This window comes from Mustelus asterias, chromosome 4 (assembly GCF_964213995.1).
Source record: "Mustelus asterias chromosome 4, sMusAst1.hap1.1, whole genome shotgun sequence".
NCBI lineage: Eukaryota > Metazoa > Chordata > Chondrichthyes > Carcharhiniformes > Triakidae > Mustelus > Mustelus asterias.
In genome coordinates, this window is record NC_135804.1 from 140,322,028 (window position 1) to 140,342,283 (window position 20,256).

The 20,256-nt window shown below is 44.1% G+C and overlaps 1 protein-coding gene across 1 annotated transcript in view; it reads left to right on the plus strand.

The window, feature by feature from the left end:
- LOC144493024 (uncharacterized) overlaps nt 1-20,256 on the plus strand; it is a 58,002-nt gene that overhangs the window by 25,298 nt on the left and 12,448 nt on the right. The window contains exons 5-11 of the mRNA XM_078211817.1: nt 855-1,005; nt 2,414-2,466; nt 6,128-6,327; nt 8,698-8,784; nt 13,160-13,288; nt 15,029-15,142; nt 18,839-18,958. Of these exons, the coding sequence (XP_078067943.1) occupies nt 855-1,005; nt 2,414-2,466; nt 6,128-6,327; nt 8,698-8,784; nt 13,160-13,288; nt 15,029-15,142; nt 18,839-18,958 (854 nt within the window). The remainder of the gene's footprint in view (nt 1-854; nt 1,006-2,413; nt 2,467-6,127; nt 6,328-8,697; nt 8,785-13,159; nt 13,289-15,028; nt 15,143-18,838; nt 18,959-20,256) is intronic.

Genomic DNA, 20,256 nt, shown 5'->3' on the forward strand with positions numbered 1-20,256 from the left:
TATGTTTAAATGTGTTTAAAATAATAGAGGATGGTACTGTAATGCATCAGGAGAGAAAGGATGTCTGGAATGAATGCATGATTTGATTTATTGTCACATGAATTGGGATACAGTGAAAAGCATTGCTTCTTGCGGCAACACAGACAAAAAATATCGTTCATAGAGTGCATAGGGGAGAAGGAAAAGAGAGGGTATGGAATATAGTATTACAATCATAGGTAGGGTGTAGAGAAAGATTAGCTTAATATATGATAGTCCATTCAAAAGTCTGAAGACAGCTAAGAAGAAGCTGTTCTTGAGTCGGTTGGTACGTGTTCTCAGATTTTTGTATCTTTTTCCCAAAGGAAGAAGTTTGAAGAGAGAATGTTCAGGGTGCACGGGGTCCTTGATTATGCAGGCTGCTTTTCCAAGGCAGCAGAAAGTGTAGACAGAATCAATGGATGGGAGGCTGGTTTGCGTGATGGACTGAGCTTCGTTCATGATCCTTTGTAGTTTCGTGCAGTCTTGATCAGAGCAAGAGCCATAGTGGGCTGTGATACATCCAGAAAGGATGCTTTCTATGGCGCATCTGTATAGGTGGATACGGGAATTGGGAAGAACTAGTTGTGGGGATCCACTTTGGCTGTGCAGCCAAGCAAATTTCATTCTACAAGCTGACAAAGGACAGGCCGTGTCCATGGAATTGTACTCCAGCACAAGGCAGCCCTTTAGGGCAGCAGAGTGAAGTAACTATGGGTGGTAAAACTGTATATGAGGCATTTTTGACATTGTTACGATGCACTCTGATTTAAGAAACATTCATTGTCAAACCAATTTCTTTTCCCTAATATTTCCACCCCCTCCATCCCCAACAGTTTTAGAGGAAGTGATAAATACAGTCTGTGATGCTGACTTTATCAATCAGGCCTTGATCAGATTTCTGGATGAAGATTTACCTGAAACTAAAAAAGTGGAAGTCGTTCCAGAGGCTCCCCTGAAAACTGGGACAAATGAAGAAATCCGAAAGTGAGTAGCAATTTTCTAATATATGTTGTTGTTTCTATCTCTCATTTGTTTTTCAACGAAATCTCAGTGACTCCACTTCCTCTTTGAGCTCTGACTCCACTCGTGAGGCCGTGTTGTTGCCAGGAGGTCCAAATTGGACTCGAATCAATCTTGGGTTTGGGCCCTGAATGAGGGTTTCGTTAAGGTTTGCTAGCTACCACAAGAATACTACTATAGGCTGTTACTTGTATGAAAAAGTTCCTGTTTATTTACAGGTACATGTGTAGATCTCAGTGCTTTACATGAGGTTCCCATCAGATCGCCATTACTTAAAGTAACTGTGATTTTGCATTGTAGTTACATCAGTATTGCTTGCTCCTGATTTTAACCCTTTACTCTGCAGCCAGCAGACTCAAAGTCGGGAAGCTTCAGAGCTAGGGCCAAACCTGATCTCCCAAACATGTGGCGTCACTGGATCAGGAGGGGCCACATTAGAGGAGCTCAGCCAGTTGTAGCCAGCTGATTGGACGATTCCATCTAGATTAGACGTTGAGCCGTGTGTTTGACTCTGCTATGCAATGACTAAACTCATTTAACTATTGGAGTTAGATTGTTGAAAGAAGTTTTTAAAGTTTATTTATTCATGTCAAAAGTAGGCTTTCATTAACATTCATTATATTACATTACATTCTCTATAATTTTGTCTTTTTAAAAGCGTTTCGACAGTTACATGTGTAAGATGCATATAGGGGGATATGGGCCAAATGCGGGCAATTGGGGCTAGCTTAGGGGTTTTTAAAAAAAAAAAGGTTGGCATGAACAAGTTGGGCCGAAGGGCCTGTTTCCATGCTGTAAACCTCTATGACTAACACTGCATTGAAGTTACTATGAAAATCCCTTAGTCGCCGAAATCCGGCATCTATTCAGGTACACTGAGGGAGAATTTAGCAAGGCTAATGCACCTAACCACGTCTTTTTGGACTGAGAGGAAACCGGAGCACCTGGAAGAAACCCATGCAGGCACTGGGAGAACATGCAGACTCCGCACAGACAGTGACCCAAATTGAGAATCGAACCCCGGTCCCTGGCTCTATGAGGCACTGTCCCACCGTGCGACCTCAAAGTTAGAAGCAAGAAAGTTATTGCATTTATATAGCATCTATCATAACCTTGTGGTGTTGCAAGTCATCTTGTAACAAATGAAGTGCTTTTGCAATGTCGTCACTAATGTTGTGAATGCAGCAGCTAATTTTTGTGATGTTGATTGAAGGATGAATATTGGCCAAGATTCTGAGGGGAACTCCTGCGCCTGTTATTCTTTGAAATAGTGCCATTAGGTTATTTTTTTTTGCAAGCAAGACAGATTTAATCATTATATTTGTGCATTTCTTACCTGAAATGTTGAGATTTTATTGTTCTATTCTTGCAGGGAGAGTAAAATTCCCAAGGAAATCAAGAAAAAGAAAAAGAAATCAAAGAAAAGTGAGTCATTCTCCTTAGATACATCTTTGTGAATCTTTGTTTTACAGCTTTACCCTGTTGTGCCTCTTGCATGATATATTTTGACTAGGTATTCCAATTCTCCTTTACTTTCTAGCATTCTGGAAGTCACGATAAAAGGTCCAGCACACACATCATAGCCTCCCTCTATATTCTAAAATTATATCCTATATTAATTTTCAAATCGTGGGGCGGCACGATGACACAGTGGTTAGCACTGCTGCCTCACAGTCATTCACCTGAAGAAGGAGCGATACTCTGAAAGCTTGTGCTACCAAATAAACCTGTTGGACTTTAACCTGGTGTTGTGAGACTTCTTTACTGTGCCTCACAGCACCAGGGACCCGGGTTCGATTCCTGGCTTGGGTCACTGTCTGTGTGGAGTTTGCACGTTCTCCCCATGTCTGCATGTCTGTATTGGGACCTCTGCTGTTTGTGATTTATATAAATGATCTGGAAGAAGGAGTAACTGGGGTGATCAGTAAGTTTGCGGACGACACAAAACTGGCAGGACTTGCAGATAGTGAGGAACATTGTCAGAGGCTACAGAGGGATATAGGTAGGCTGGAAATTTGGGCAAAGAAATGGCAGATGGAGTTCAATCCTGATAAATGCGAAGTGATGCATTTTGGTGGGAATAATGTAGGGAGGAGCTACACGATAAATGGAAGAACCATAAAGGGTGTAGAGACGCAGAGGGACCTGGGTGTGCAAGTCCACAGATCTTTGAAGGTGACGTCACAGGTGGAGAAGGTATTGAAGAAGGCATATGGCATGCTTGCCTTTATAGGACGGGGCATAGAGTATAAAAGTTGGGGTCTGATGTTGCAGATGTATAGAACGTTGGTTCGGCCGCATTTGGAATACTGCGTCCAGTTCTGGTCGCCACACTACCAGAAGGACGTGGAGGCTTTGGAGAGAGTACAGAGGAGGTTTACCAGGATGTTGCCTGGTATGGAGGGGCTTGGTTATGAGGAGAGATTGGGTAAACTGGGGTTGTTCTCCTTGGAAAGACGGAGGATGAGGGGAGACTTAATAGAGGTGTATAAAATTATGAAAGGCATAGATAGGGTGAACGGTGGGAAGCTTTTCCCCGGGTCGGTGGTGACGTTCACGAGGGGTCATAGGTTCAAGGTGAAGGGGGGGAGGTTTAACACAGATATCAGAAGGACATATTTTACACAGAGGGTGGTGGGGGCCTGGAATGTGTTGCCGGGCAAGGTGGTGGAGGCGGACACACTGGGAACGTTTAAGACTTATCTAGACAGCTATATGAACGGAGTGGGAATGGAGGGATACAAAAGAGTGGTCTAGTTTGGACTAGGGAGCGGCGCGGGCTAATTGTTCTTTGTTTCTCGTTTCAAGGCTTCATTCTATGATCATCTTGCTGGTGCCAGTACAGAGCGAGACTGCGGATAGTTGGGAACCTGTCTCGGGGGCAGGGAATTCAGATGGTGTTCGTAAAGCAGAAGTGGAAATGAATAGGGTTGGGAAGCATTTTCTGATCAGGGCCAGTGTGATCTCCTGGACTCGTTTCGATCGCCTCAGGGGGTCGGAGAGGAATTTCCCAGATTTTTTTTCCCCATATTGGCCCTGGGGTTTTCACTCTGGGTTTTCGCCTCTCCCTGGAGATCACATGGTCTGGAATGGTGGGGGTGGGGGTGAGTTAATAGGTTGTGATGAACAAAGCATCGTAGCTGTGAGGGACAGCTTGGTGGATAGGATATTAGGATGTAGATAGGCTGGAAAATTGGGCGGGGATCCTGGATTCAGGATTCAATCCTGGACCGGGGAGCGGCGCGGGCTTGGAGGGCCGAAGGGCCTGTTCCTGTGCTGTATTGTTCTTTGTTCTTTGTTTCTTCCGGGTGCTCTGGTTTCCTCCCTCAATCTGAAAGACAAGTTAGGTGCATTGACCTGAACAGGTGCCGGAATGTGGCGACTAGGGGAATTTCACAGTAACTTCATTGCAGTGTTAATGTAAGCCTTACTTGTGACTAATAAATAAACTAAACTAAAAATCATCTCTTACTTGTTGAAGGAAAGAGGGGTAGTATCCAAGTTTGGAGACTTGTCCTAGCAGATTGGAAAATAACAAATATAATACCTGGAAAGTAGGAAACTATAGGCAAGTTAGCCTGATATTTGTCGTAGGAGAAATGCTAGAATCCATTATTAAGAAAGTTTATATCCGAATGCTTAGACATTTCATAATGTGATCAGACAGAGTCAACATGGCTCTGTGGGAAATTATGTTAAACTATCTTCTTAGTTTTTCGAGAAAGTAACAAGCAATGTGCATAAAGGGGAACCTGAGAAACATAGAAAAACTACAGCCCACAAGTTGTGCCGAACACATCCCTACCTTCTAGACCTATCTATAACCCTCCATCCTATTAAGCTCCATGTACTCATCCAGGAGTCTCTTAAGTTCGCCTCCACCACCACTGACGGCAGCCGATTCCACTCGCCCACCACCCTCTGTGTGAAAAAGAAGTGGTGAATTCAAATTTTCAAAAGATATTTTATAAGATGTCACATCAAAGGTTATTACACAAGATAAGAGCACATGGTATAGGGGTAACATGTTAACATGGATAAAGGATTGGTTAGCTAACAGGATACGGAGTAGAGATAAACTGGTCCTTTTTGTGTTGGAATGCCACAGGGATCGCTGCTGGGGAACTATCTGCAATCTATTACAATGACTTGGATATAGGGACTGAATGTATGATAGCTAAATTTGCTGATGACACCAAAATAGGTAGGAAAGATAAGTTGTCAAGACGAGGTAGAGTCTGTAAAGGCACATAGATGGGCTAAATGAGTGGGCAAATATAATATAATGGAATATAATGTGAACATGTCCATTTTGGTAGGAAGATTAGAAAAACAGTATATTATATAAATGGAAAGAGATTGCAGAACTCGAGTACCGAGGGATTTGGATGTCCTTGTACATGAATCACAAAGACTAAGCATGAAGATCTGAAGTGATTAGGAAGGCAAATGGAATGTTAGCTTTTTATTGCAAGGAGAATGGAGTATAAAGGTTGAGAAGTTTTACTGAAGCTGTACAGGTCTTGGTGAGACCACATCTGAAATACTGTGTACTAGTTGTGGTCTCGTTCAGAAAAGGGTACAATTGCAAAAGAACCAGTTCCGAGAAGATTCATGTCACTCATTCTTGGGATGAGAGGCTTATGTGTGATTATGATGCCGAGACACTGTTTGCAGTGTTTTCCCATTGTAATTTTTTTTACAAGTCTACAGCTCCGCAGTGGCTGTCCTCCTGGGAGACATATTAGAAGTGCCATATTAGAAGCAGCACTGAGCCTATCCCAGCATGCATTTCTCGCTAGCTGCCCAATAATTGTCCAGGCAATGTGAAATCACATTACGGTGTACTTGCAGCTGGAAGCAAAATGTGCCAGTTTCTGCATGTCCAACAGGCAAAACATTCAGGCCAATTCTCCGGTTTGCATTGTACAATTCTCCGGTTTGCATTGTACAATTCTCCGGTTTGCATTGTGCAGGTCTCCGGTTTGCATTGTACAATTCTCCTCGGACGAGGATGCTGGTACTCTAGTTATAATAAGGAATTGTTCATTGTTTTATTGTTGTTTGTTTTTACTTTTGATTGGAGAAGTTCCAAATATTTTCAACATATTCAAGAAAAAGAAGAAGAATCCTAAAACCAAGCCAATGTTAGACGACCACGAGGATGAAGTTGATGGTCAGTTGGTTCCTGAATTTCGAAATGTTGACGACAGCTTTCGATCACTTTCCCCCGACAACCAAGCTGTAGATTCTGCTGAAGAAGAAGATTTAAATTCCTCAAGTGAGGTCTGTTGCAAATCCTTTTAAAACTAACTGATAATTGTTCAGCAATGCCTATTATCTTGTTTTCCCTTTGACTAGATTTTTAAATTAAACTTTAAGTTTTTTGTCCTGCAAGATCTTGTTGGGAGGTGTATTTGTGTCAAAATCTAAATGTAATAGAAGGGGCACAACTGCCTCCTGTGTTCGTTTGCAAATTTACGCTTTTTGACACTTTTTTCGTTGGGGATGGTTTATTTTAAGTGACCATTTCCACAGTGCAGAATAATTGTCATCCACTTCTGGAAATCGTTCATGGAAGCCTAGGACTATTTGATACTGCCAACAACTTTGATGTTCTACAAAGCTTCCAGTGATGGAATATTTAGCAATACTTATATCCAAGATGCAGAAAATCCACTGATTGGACCTGAATATGATCCTCAAGATCATGTCCAACAGTAATCAAAGAATCCCTACACTGCAGAAGAGGCCAGTTGGCCCATCAAGTCTGCACCGACACCCCGACAGAGTATCTCACCCAGGCCTATCCCTGTAACCCCACACAATTACCATGGCTAATCCATCTAACCTACACATCCTGCAACGCATGGCCGATCTACCTAACCTGCACACCTTTGGACAGTGGGAGGAAACAGGAGCAACTGGGGGGAACCCATGCAGTTACGAGAAGAATGTGCTTTGCACGGTCACCCAGGGCCGGAATCAAACCCCGGGTCCCTGGAGCTGTGAGGCAGCAGTACTAACCACTGTGCCACCGTGGCTTTATTGTCCGTGCAGTGAAAGATGCACAGAGCTACATCACCAAGATGCTGCTGCTTAAGCCAGAAATCCTCGATCAATACTAGAAAGGCGTGGCTATGAAACATCAGCTTCAGTCCACCCCCCGCGCCCCCCCCCCCCCCCCCCCCCCCCTACTTTCCCAGCAAATCTTGTGAACAATAGGTTTAACTGTAGAGTTAATCGCCAGCTTCGACAGAGTTACAGAAATGTGCATTTGTTTGCGGGTAATCTCTGATTCTATCTCTTAATACTTCAAAAGAATTTTTGAACTATTGTGTTCCCAAGCAACTGCGAGGAAGTGACTTATGAAGCAATTGACTTTGTTATAGATACTATATATAGTTGTATGTATATTTTGTTTTTGTAGCGTAGCATCCCCTGTCCCTGAGCCTGAATCTTCTGGGTTCAAGTCCTACCCCAAGACATGATGGTCAAGGAGGGTGTGTTCAGAATGAGACTCCACAGGCTGAGTATCAATCTGTGAACCCTTTCAATCCACACCAGTAGCTGGCAGTAAGAGTAGGAGAGAGTCCTGTCAGCCATGTGATGGAAAGAATGTTGATTAATGGATAGTGAATCTAAAGCCTCCCAAGATTACAACATTCATGTAAATAGTGCATGTTGCCACAGCAAATTGGACTCTGAGTTAACTGTACACAACAACACAACTTGTCCATAGAATCATAGAATCCCAGAGTGCAGAAGGAGGCCATTTGGCCCATCGAGTCTGCACCAACCACAAACCCACCCAGGCCCTATCCCTTAACCCCAAGTATTGCCCTGCTTGTCCCCCTGACACTAAGGGGTGATTTTATCATGGCCAATCAACCTAACCCGTTCATCTTTGGACTGTGGGAGGAAAGTGGACCACCCGGAGGAAACCCACGGGGAGAACGTGCAAACTTCACACACACACACACACACCCAAGACCGGAATTGAACCCAGGTCCCTGGTGCTGTGAGGCAGCAGTGCTAACCACTGTACCACCATGTCATTTTGTTGTCAAAACTAATTCAGTCTGGTCGCTAGATGAAAGTTTACTTTGGGTTACAAAGCATAATCGCTGGTTTTTGCAGTGGACATGAAGGATTATCCATATTCAGCCATTGATTAGTTTGAAGATAGTTTTAAAACAAAACATCTTGGTATGATGAACTGATTACTGGCTGTGGACTGAGCACCAACAAGCGTGCAAGAATAAGATGTAATAAAGTAATGAAAATAGCAGTTTAACGCGGTCATTGCATGAGCAGCGGTGATTGGATTCGTATAGTGGCAAATCCCATTTTATTGGGAGATGAGATGAGGTAACTCCATTCCTGATTTTAGCATTCCCCGCCCCAGTTCCTAATTAGGAATTAATTTATAGTCCTGGTCTACCCACTAGCTACCAGGTTTTGGCCGAAAGGATGTTTTTGTCTTTTTGACTTTTCTATTTCACGAAGAGAGTAATTCAGGAGATCTTGGTTCCAGTAATGTCCTGTGGTTGGGTTTGTGATCTCTGTTCAGTCCTCCTCATGATGATGCAGCTCACATTGTTCAGTCTGTTGGTGATGTTGTGCTGAGTACGTTGCCGTATGTTTTCATTTTAGATGCCGGAATGGATAAAAGAAGATATTCTTCTTTCCCCTGAAAGTGAAAGATCGTCATTAAGAAATTGTAAGATAACTGTTTCAGAGGTATGTTGTTAATTTTTCTTTCATGAAGACGGCCTGTGGATGTTTCGCAGCCTCGGTCTTCAGTGTTCCTGTTTAATATTGTAATCATGATGTGGAGATGCCGGCGTTGGACTGGGGTAAACACAGTAAGAAGTTTAGCAACACCAGGTTAAAGTCCAACAGGTTTATTTGGTAGCAAAAGCCACACAAGCTTTCGGAGCTGCAAGCCCCTTCTTCAGGTGAGTGGGAATTCTGTTCACAAACAGGGCATATAAAGACACAAACTCAATTTACATGAATAATGGTTGGAATGCGAATACTTACAACTCATCAAGTCTTTAAGAAACAAAACAACATGAGTGGAGAGAGCATCAAGACAGGCTAAAAAGATGTGTATTGTCTCCAGACAAGACAGCCAGTGAAACTCTGTGGGGTTACAAATAGTGTGCCATGAACCCAATATCCCGGTTGAGGCCGTCCTCGTGTGTGCGGAACTTGGCTATCAGTTTCTGCTCAGCGACTCTGCGCCGTCATGTGTCGGGAAGGCCGCCTTGGAGAACGCTTACCCGAATATCAGAGGCCGAATTTTCTATATTATAATATTGTAATGTCATAGAATCACTTTATTTTATACAATTCTTTATCCTCAAAGAGAAAGATGTGTCAGTGCTATGGAACAGAACAATCTTCAACATTGGCCACCTAAATATGAGGTACAGTATTGGACAGTCTGATACAATGGAGTTCAGTCCAACGCCGGCATCTCCACATCATGACAATGGAGTTCCCCAGAGGACCTGTCTCTCACTACCCGGGACTATATTTACCTGTGTCCCTGGCATGGGCATAATGAGTGGTTTTCACTTTGGAAAACCAATATAATTCTCACCAGCTGGAGGGACAACACAGTGAGGGCAGATGTTAAGATGTTATTACATTCAAATTTAATATAAAATATGCTAATCAGGCTCACACCCATCGTGAGTGTAAACGTGATCATGTCATCAGCAGGGGACAGGAAAGATCCTGATCTGAAATCTCACCGCTGCACACCCTATTGTGGGCCTCTCGTGAGACTTATAAAATCCCTACAGTGCAGAAGGAGGCCATTCGGCCCATCGAGGATGTACCAACTCTCCACCAGTGCATCTTACCCAGTCCCATCCCTTCCTTGTAACCCCTAACCTACACATCTTGGGACAGTAAGGGGCAACATCTAACCTGCACATCTTTGGATGATGGGAGGAAACCAGAGCACCCGGAGGAAACACGGGGAGAACGTGCAAACTCCATATGGACAGTCAGCCAAGGCTGGAATCGAATCTGGGTCTCTGGCACTGTGAGGCAGCAGTGCTAACCACTGTGCCGCCTCTTTAATGGCCATTACGGGATTTGCAGCCTAAATATTGGAACGACTGAAGCCATTATCTTCAGTCCTCACTACAAACTCTTTCCTCACCGCCAACTGCATTCTTCTCCATGGTAACTGTTTGAGATTGAACCAGACTGGTTGTGACCTTGGTGTTAATAATGACCCCATTATGAGCCTCTGGCCATGTGTTACTACCATAGCTAAGACCACCGATTTTCACCTCCATAACATTGCTTGATCCTCTCTCTGCCCCGCCTTTGTTTATCTGCTGCTGAAACCCTCATGCACAATCTCAGGCATCCAAAACTCTGCCGCCCATGTCGTAACCTGCACCAAGCCCCGTTCCCTATTTACCCCGTCTCACTGACGTACATTCGTTCCTGGCTAATACGAGCTTTATTTTAGAATTCCCAACCTTGTTCACAAATCCCCTCCCTCCAATGGCCTTGCCCCTCCATCTTTTTACTCTCTTCCAGCCCCAAGTCCCCCTGAAATATTTGAGCTCTTCCAGTTCTGGGGTCTTGTACATCCCCAATTTTTAATCACTCCACCATTGGTGGATGTGCCTTCAACTGATGTGAGCCTAAACTTTGGACTTCCGTCTTTAAACCATCTCCAGCCGGAATTTTCTAGCCATTCATTCCAATGGGATTCTCTGGTCCTGCTGCAGTGGACGGAGATTTGGTTGAGTGCCAAGTTTTCCATTCTGGCTTGCAGTGGGGTGTGAACGGCCGGAGAGTTCCAGCCATCATCTTTCTATCTCTCTTTGCTTTTTAAAGACACAGGCCGGAATTTTACTTCCTCCCCCCCCCTGCTGCCACGAGAATCAGAGTGGGCAAAGGGGGGACAATGGAAAGGTCTGTTGACCTCGGGTGGAATTTTAGGGTTTTGAGATGAGCAAGGCTGTGAAATCCCACCCACGACTTGTCTTTTTGACCAAGGGTGCAAGCTTACCAAAAAAATTCCAAGTGCCAAACAAGTGAGAAAATGGGAGAGTTTCAGACCTGTTTTTTGGGCAAGTTTGAAAATGCAATCTTACGATACAATGTTACTTTTCTTGACAGCAGTGAGATTCTCACCAGAGGGTGAGGGTGGAGCCTAAACTTACCGGTGAAGCCGGCTGCAGACAGCTCGGGGCACCATTGCGCAGGTGCCTTGATCTCCCATCATTGGCAGCACTGTCACCTCCTCCCCCCCCCACCCCACCCCCCCCCCCCCCCCCCCAATGGCAGCACGGGTTGCCGGCTTATCGGGACTCTCCCAATGAGTCCCCCGCCATGACCCCCCCTCTGCGGCCATTCACTCCCTGCTCCCTGTGCTGGACTCCCCCTGCCAATCGCTCACTCTCTGTGCTTGTCTTCTCTCCCCGCCCCCACCGCCCCCCCCACCTCTGCCCCAACCCTTTATCACTCCCTACTGCCTATCACCCACTACCTGCAGAGCTCCCGCTCTCCACCCCCAGCCAGGCTCCATTCCCACTCAGTCACCACCCCTTTGGCACTGCCCTTGGTACTGTTATGGTGCCTGGTGGGCAGTGCCAGGCTGGCATTACCCCATGGGCACTGCCCAGCCCTGCCCCGGAGTACTGGGCTTCAATGGCCTCTTTTCTACCGCCCTGATGAGGCCATCATACCTGGTCTCCACTGATGGAGACCAGCTGTGATTCTCGCCGGTGAGGAGGTAAGTGTATGTGAGCCTGGATGATGCCATCCGGGACTCGTTGCTGACGTGCAAAGCATTAATTATTTAAATCGGCTTCACCTGTTTTCTGGGCACAAAGTCAATCTCACCGGCAAAATAGGGCCAGGAAGATGCTTGCGGCTAAAATGGGCGCCAACTGGATTTTTGGTCTCACGCCTAATCTTACCAGCTCGTCACGGTGACATCGCGCCCGATGTGTTTCATAATCTACCGTAATATGTCTATATGGCTCAGTGACAAATTTTGTTTGCTCAAACTCCAGTAAAGTGCCTTGGGATGTTTTACTTTGTTAAAGGTGTTGTATAAATGCAAGTTGCTGAATTGAGAATCTGCCTTGGTCATGCTATATGTCTCTATACTCTGTGAAGGGTTGTAGGGAAATGCAGGCTGAAACCTGTAAAAAGTTATTTGGCCTCAGTTTCACTTTGCCCTTCATATAAGTGGTCATTTTTCACTGGGCCTAGACAGTGAGGATCTGGAGACTATTTAATTGTGCAGAGCGATCACAGCTAAGCTAAACCTGCCCTGAACCAATAGGGAGATGTCTCATAATGCTAATGTCACTGGACTATTAATCTGACTAATAGACACACACGGATTCAAATACTAACCGGACAGATGGTGGAATTAATAAATCTGAATAAATACAGAGTGGATAGTCAGAAGGTTTTTTCCCAGGGTGGAAGAGTCAATTACTAGGGGGCACAGGTTTAAGGGGCAAGGTTTAAATAGATGTACAAGGCAGATTTTTTACAGAGAGGAGTGGGTGCCTGGAACTCGCTGCCGGGGGAGGTAGTGGAAGCGGATACGGTAGTGACTTTTAAGGGGCGTCTTGACAAATACATGAATAGGATGGGAATAGAGGGATATGGTCTCTGGAAGGATAGGGGGTTTTAGTTAAATCAGGCAGCATGGTCGGTGCAGGCTTGGTGGGCCGAAGGGCCTGTTCCTGTGCTGTAATTTTCTTTGAAATATAAAGTAGCCTCAGTAATAGTAACCATGAAACTATCATCAATTGAATCCATTTGCTTCACTAATATCCTTTAGAGGGGAAATTCTACCATCCTTACCTGGTGTGGCCTACATGTCACTCCAGACCCACAGCTATGTGGTTGACCTTAACTGCCCTCTGGAATGACCCAACAAGCCACTCAGTTCAAGGGCAATTAGGGATGAACAACAAATGCTGGCCTTGCCAGTGAAGCTTACATCCCACGCAAGAATTGAGAAAAGTAATTCCCATTGAAATCAGCCCTGTCAGATTTTCTTTTCTTGTCATGGGCAGAGGAATGTTCTGAGACGATAATCTTGCATCTTTTGCAGATATCCTGGGGAGAAATAGAGGATCCATCTTGTAAAATAGACATTGAAAGCCTCGAAGCTGCAGAGGACTGCTGGTCCATCGAGAGAAAATACCATGAATTTGAGGACCTTCAGAAAGAGCTGAGTAAGGTAACCAGCTTCTTGCCATCCAAAAGTCGAGAGAACTTTTAATTCTCAGAAGATGTTCTGTTAATGACAGTCACATTGAAACTTAGAAATATTCTGTGGCCAGTCTAGAAATTTCAACTTATCCGGTGTCAGAGTGGAGAATCAAAGCTTCACTCTATTGATGTATTCAATGGGCGGCACAGTGGTTAGCATTGCTGCCTCACAGCACCAGGGGCCCGGGTTCAATTCCCGGCTTGGGTCACTGTCTGTGTGGAGTTTGCACGTTCTCCTCATGTCTGTGTGGGTTTCCTCTGGGTGCTCCAGTTTCCTCCCACAGTCCAAAGATGTGCGGGTTAGGTTGATTGGCCATGCTAAATTGCCCCTTAGTGTCAGAGGGACTAGCTAGGATAAATACATGGGGTTATGGGGAAAAGGCCCTGGATGGGATTGTGGTCGGTGCAGACTCGATGGGCCGAATAGCCTCCTTCTGCACTGCAGGATTCTATGGATTCCATGATCCTCTTCTGATCTTTGCTCTGCTTTATAAATTTAATCTTTGCTCCCATCAGGGCACTGATTTCATGCAAAGCTACAAATCAATGAATGCTGTTGGCCTCTTCTCGCATTTCCCTTGACCATCTCCTCCGGCCAATCCTCATGAACCGAGGTGGTGAAGAGTACAGGGGAAGAGCCAAAGGCTGGAGGGCAGAGGACAATGTCTAGATTTTGCTTGGCACAGCCATAGTGCTAGCTTCCAAAGCCATGTAGACCATTGTGGCCCAATGTGCTAGCTGCTGGCCATATAATATCATGGTGCACGATAATCACAGAGAAAGAGATCAGTCAACAGCACAATACTGCAGATTCTGGCGATCTCATTCCCATATCAACCTTTGTGTTGTAGACCACTTGCTCACTCAGTTCTATTCATTACAGAATTGTTGGGGCACAGAAGGAGGCCATTTGGACCATTTTTGTCTTCACTGACTCTCCGAATGAGCAACTTGCCGAATGACATTTCCCCACCCTCTCCCTATAACCATGTACATTCTTCCTTCTCAGATAACAGTCTAATTGCTTTTTGAATGCTTCAATTGAACCTGCCTCCGCCACAACTCGGGCAGAAAATTCCAGACGTCAACCACTCCCTGCGTAAACAATGTTTCTCCTCACACCTCTTTTTTTGCTTTCAGTTTTACTTTGAATCTGTGCCCTTTCATTCTCGAATGTTTCACAAGTGGAAACAGTTTCTCCTTATCTACTCTAGCCGCACCCCTCGTGATTTTGAACATCTCTGTCAAATCTCCCCTCAACATTCTTTTCTGTAAGGACTCCTGTCTCCAATCGTCCCTGGAACCGTTCTTGTGAATGCTTGTTTGCATTCTCTCCAATGCCTTCACATCCATCCTAAAGTGCAGAGTCCAGAACTGGACACAGTACTCCAGCTGAGGCTGAACTAGTGACTTCTATGAGTTCAGCGTAACCTCCTTGCTCTTGTACTCTATGCTCCCACTAATAAAGCCCAGGATACTGTGTGCATTGTCAGAGACTTCCACTTCATCAGTCTGGGCTGCAATTGAACCCAGTTTGCAGAATGAAAAAGATAATGGGTGGAATTTTCCTGTCCTGTAGTAGGCGGGGGTGGGGGGGGGGGGGCGTCAGATGGGATTTTCTGGTCTTGGGGCGAACGTGGCTGGAAAATCCCGCCCAGAAAATTCCACCCAATGTTCTGATCCATTATCCATGGTTCTTATTTTTCAGACGGTCAGTTCTTTAGTTGAAATAAAGCTGCCATCAGAAATTATCACCTCATCTGACAAGATCAGCGATGAATTGAAGGAAGACGTTAAAAGTCAACTTAATGAGTTTTTAGAGGTTAGAGAATCAAATGTTTGCTAATTCTTTGTATCGTGCAGATTGTTTAAATGAATATCCGTCATGAACAGCTTGACTAAGAATAGCCTTGATGCACATTTTTTTATGACTCTCAGGTTTCTATATTGTGTTTGTGAGTTCTTTCTAGAATTTCACATGGGCTCGGAGCTGCACTGTGGACAAACAGGAATGAGTGACTCGATGCAAAATAATTTTTATTAAATGTTACTAGTAATGAAAGGAAGAAAAAGCTGTGTATGAAAAAAGATACCTTTCACTGTAGCACAAATGGCATCCCCAAATTAGTCTGTTTGAGAGAGTTCCCTAACATGGTAAAATTCCCCTTGCTTTGTACATCACCAGACTTCTAAATAACCTTGCATGGATATGGACTCTCCAGTCAGTCATTCTGTCGACATCCTTTCTCCCATCATTTTCAGTGGTTGACTATTCCACTGCAGATGCTTTGCCCCCTTAGGTTCAGTTTCTGGCTCCAATCCAGCTGCCTGAGACCTCTATCCAGTTGTTTTCAAAACACGAGTCTGGCAATGAGTTCTCATCAACTTTTTCTCTCAGGCACTGTGAAGCTTACAGGCTTTGCAGGATTCAGCAGTACCCGGGCTGGTTACAAATCTCTTCCCACATTCCATCAGTTAGTTTAAGCTGTCCATCAATCGAACTCCATCTCCTGATTCCACACCATTGTTGACCACCCCATGTCCAAGGTTATAAGACCATAAGACATAGGGGCGGAAGTAAGGCCATTCGGCCCATCGAGTCCACTCACCATTCAATCATGGTTGATTTCAACTCCATTTACCCGCTCTCTCCCCATAGCCCTTAATTCCTCGAGAAATCAAGAATTTATCAATTTCTGTCTTGAAGACGCTCAACGTCTCGGCCTCCACAGCCCTCTGTGGCAATGAATTCCACAGACCCACCACTCTCTGGCTGAAGAAATTTCTCCTCATCTCTGTTCTAAAGTGACTCCCTTTTATTCTAAGGCTGTGCCCCCGCGTCCTAGTCTCCCCTGCTAATGGAAACAACTTCCCTACGTCCATCCTATCTAAGCCGTTCATTATCTTGTAAGTTTCTATTAGATCCATTGTTCTGCCTTGTAGGTCAAAGGTCAGTCAATGCAGTACAAATTGATTTCTATAAAACAATAGAAAACAACTTTTCATGCTAGATTTGCCAAAATAAAAGGGAAAATAACAGTAGTTTTGATATAAAAACAGATATGAACATGGTCTCTCTGGTATGAAAACAGAGCCCTGAGAAAAAAACACGTCCATAGTTAAAAGCAAATTACTGCAGATGCTGGAATCTGAAGCCAAAAGAGAAAACGCTGGAAAATCTCAGCAGGTCTGGCAGCATCTGTAAGGAGAGAAAAGAGCTGACGTTTCGAATCCAGATGACTCTTGGTCAAAGTCTATAGTTAATAGCAGTACTGATCACTATTGATTAATTATTTGACTCAATCAAAGAGCAATCCACTTAATTTGTAGACCTTGATTTAAAACTAACTTTTAGAAATTTAATACAGGTTCTCTTAAAATCAAGAGCAAAGCAAAAATAAAATGCAAAAGTATAAAATTCCAAAATTAGATTGCCGGGCTACACTTACGAATCTTTAACTCAATCATAAACAGCTTATTAGAGGTGATCAAGATGTCTTGAAATAATTGCCATGGTTAATGTTAAATAAATGAAGCACAACTGATTCAAATGTTGAGATGCTTTCACATTTTAAACCTCCAGCTGATGCCAACTCACCATCTTTTGCCTCTTGTCTCATGCTGTAAAGCGGATTTTTTATTGCCGCCATTTTAATTTGGATTCTGAGAAACTGGTTTCTTTAAGTCAACTCTCTAATCCTGCTGATTGACCTATAGGCCTACAACAACTGGGATAAGGGAAGCAGTTTCAGTAGCATGAATGCTGGGTTTCTACTAATAGAAGCCACTCTCCTGAAATCTGAATTGCAACCGTGACAATATTTGTAAGAGCAACGTAAGCATTTATTTTCATTTTGCGTTTCTATCATTCTAATCATGGGAATTGGCATCTGCATGCCCATCTCTAAGAGTTTGCATTTCACATTATGATGCCTTTTCTCCAGGGAAGAATCGTAGACCGATCAGAAAAGGTTGATCAATCATCTCTTTACTTCCTTTTGTTGGTCCTGGATTCTGCCTGGTGGGTGTCATTTTAAGAAGTTTCCTAAAGCCTCCTACATCGACCAAGCTCTTGATCATCTGTCCCAATAACACTGTTATGTGGCCCAGTGTCAAAGTTTGTCTGTTTTTGCTCCTGTCATATGCATTGAGTCATTGTAATGCACTAATGGCGCTATTTAAATGCTAATTGTTTCAGGAATAAACAGTTTGTGTCTGGTGCTCGGTGCAGATATTCCTGGCCTGGTCATAATTAGAATTCATGTCCATTGCATAATGACAGAGTGCAGGAGTTCATTTCTCCTTAAATAGAGTAACCATTTTAAATGAAGACTCTTAAATATGAGTAACCAGCGTGATTTGGACAGGCTGAGTGTGTGGGCATCTGCATGGCAGCTGCAAAGTAATGTGGATAAATGTGATGCTATCCACTTTGGTAGCAATAATAGGAAGACAGATTATTACTTGAATTGGTATAAATTGAGAGAGGTGGATACTCAACGCGACCTTGTGTCCTCGTGCATCAGTTGCTGAAAGTGAGCGTGCAGGTACAGCAGGCAATAAAGAAGGCAAATGGTATGTTGGCCTTCATAGTGAGAGGATTTGAGTATAGGGATAGGGGTGTTTTGCTGCAATTGTATAGGGCGTTGATGAGGCCACACCTGGAGTATTGTGAGCAGTTTTGGTGTCCTTATCTGAGAAAGGATGTTCTTGCTATAGAGGGAGTACAGTGAAGGTTTACCAGGCTGATTCTTGGGATGGTAGGTCTGTCATATGAGAGACTAAGTCGGTTAGGATTATATTCACTGTAGTTTAGAAGAGTGAGAGGGGATTTTTTCAAAACGTATAAAGTTCTAACAGGGTTAGGCAGGGTGGGGGAGTCCAGAACTAGGAGTCATAGTTTGAGGATAAGGGATAAACGATTTAGAACTGAGGTGAAGAGAAATTTCTTCACCCTGAGGGTGGTGAATGTGTGGAATTCACTACCACAGAAAGTAGTTGAGTCCAAAACGTTGTCTGATTTCAAGAAGAAATTAGATGTAGTTCTTGGGGCTAAAGGAGTCGAGGGATATGGGGGAAAGGGGGGAATCAGGAAATTGAATTTGATGATCAGCCATGATCATAATGAATGATGGAGCAGGCTCGAAGGGCTGAATGGCCTTCTCCTGTTTCTATGTAAATGAAGACTCTTAAATGGAGTATCCATTTTAAATGGAGTTTGGGACAGTAGATAGATTATCTTGGGGTGCAGAGTAGCAGTTTGATGCCTGTTTGTTTAGACACAAAACCATTCATTTTCTCTCTAGGCAAGTAGCTTAAGGCAGCCAGATACCAAAGCATCTCTCTCCCTCCTTTCCACATGAGATTTGCTGCGTGATTAATCACTGTGTTGTGATCTGCCTCTACATGTCTGCTTAAGCTCGACGTTACAGAAGGTGATTGATCCTGAGAAGCCCTCCTTTAGGTAAAAATAATACTTAAAATACACAATTAAAACCAAGTGCTTTTTCTCTTGCAGAAGCTGGTTTCTGAAGAGTCCACTTTGAGTAATGAAAGTACGCTTAACTTCTTCTCGGCTAATGATCAGATTCGAGAGTACTGGGGGCTGTTAACATCGCTGTTCGCTGAGGAAGATGAGGTAAGTGCGCTTGATGCAGGGTGAATGAGTGCAAACAAGTTTTTAAAAAATTTTTGAGAAAGAGAAACTGCAGCAGTTTGTGCAGAGTGAAAATCAACACTCCTGACTTTGTGTTTATCGTTCTCACTGTTAGTGAGTCTTCTCTCATGTGTTGAAACAAATCTGGGCATGAGATCGCAGGATAACCTGTGTGTGTGTGTGCGGGTGTGTGGTTCTTTAGCCCATCCCCAACCCTTTATCCTCTTCCAGCCCTACATGCATCCCTGCTCCTCCAAGTGCCTCTTCAGCACTCCCGATTTTAAATCACTCCGACATTGCCACAGACCTGAGTTTTGGAATTCCGTTCCTTTCCTCTTTAAGACACTCATTAAATCAATAAAAAGTATCAATAATGGTGACCTTCAAACCCAACAGGTTCACTAACTGGGGAAGATCTGCTGTCCTTACCTAGTCTGGATACACAAGATGTTAGATCCACAGCAATGTGATTGAATCTCAAATGCTCTTTGAAATGGCCTGGCAAGCCATTGTAGCCAAGATGATAGCTCATCACCACTTTCCTGAGAGTAATATTTGCCGGCTTTGCCAGTGACATCCACATCCCATGAATGAATTTTATAAAATCAGCTGAGCAAAAAGGGATCTGGGTTACAACAGTAACAAGTGATAAAGGAGGGGGTGGGGTGGTGAACAGGCAAAAGGATTTAGGTGGGAAGTTCTACAGCATGGAGGCCTAGGCCATTGAAGGTGCAGGTACCAGTGTTGGGGGATGCAGCAGAGATTAGAGTCAAAGGATCTGAGAGTTTTGAGGTTGTGGGTTGAAGGGCTGCTGCAGGTCACTTTAACACAGTGTAAAACATCCCCAAGGCACTGTCTTCACTGTTAACAAAGAAAGTTTGACACCAAGCCTCATGAGGAGATACTGGGGCAAGTGGCCAAGAGATTAGTCAAAGGGGTAGAATTTATTTGGTGTCTTAAAGGAGGAGAGATCATTTAAAAAGTGGAGAAGCTTGAGGAAGGAATTCCAGAGTTTAGGGCCTCGGCAGATGTCACCACTATTGGAGCAACAAAGTTTGGGGGTGGACAAGTCAGAGGAATGCAGACATGGAGGGGATTTATAGGGCTGAGGCAGGATAGATAGGGAAAGTCAAAAAAAGGCCTTTCATACTATAGAGCTTGATATATCTTAAGTAGCTATTCAATAGGTGGGAACTTACAAACCCCCCCTCCGCCCCCCTTGCTGAAGATTCCACTGATGGGAAAGGCCAGAAAGTTCAGCCCATTGTGGGGTGGCTCAG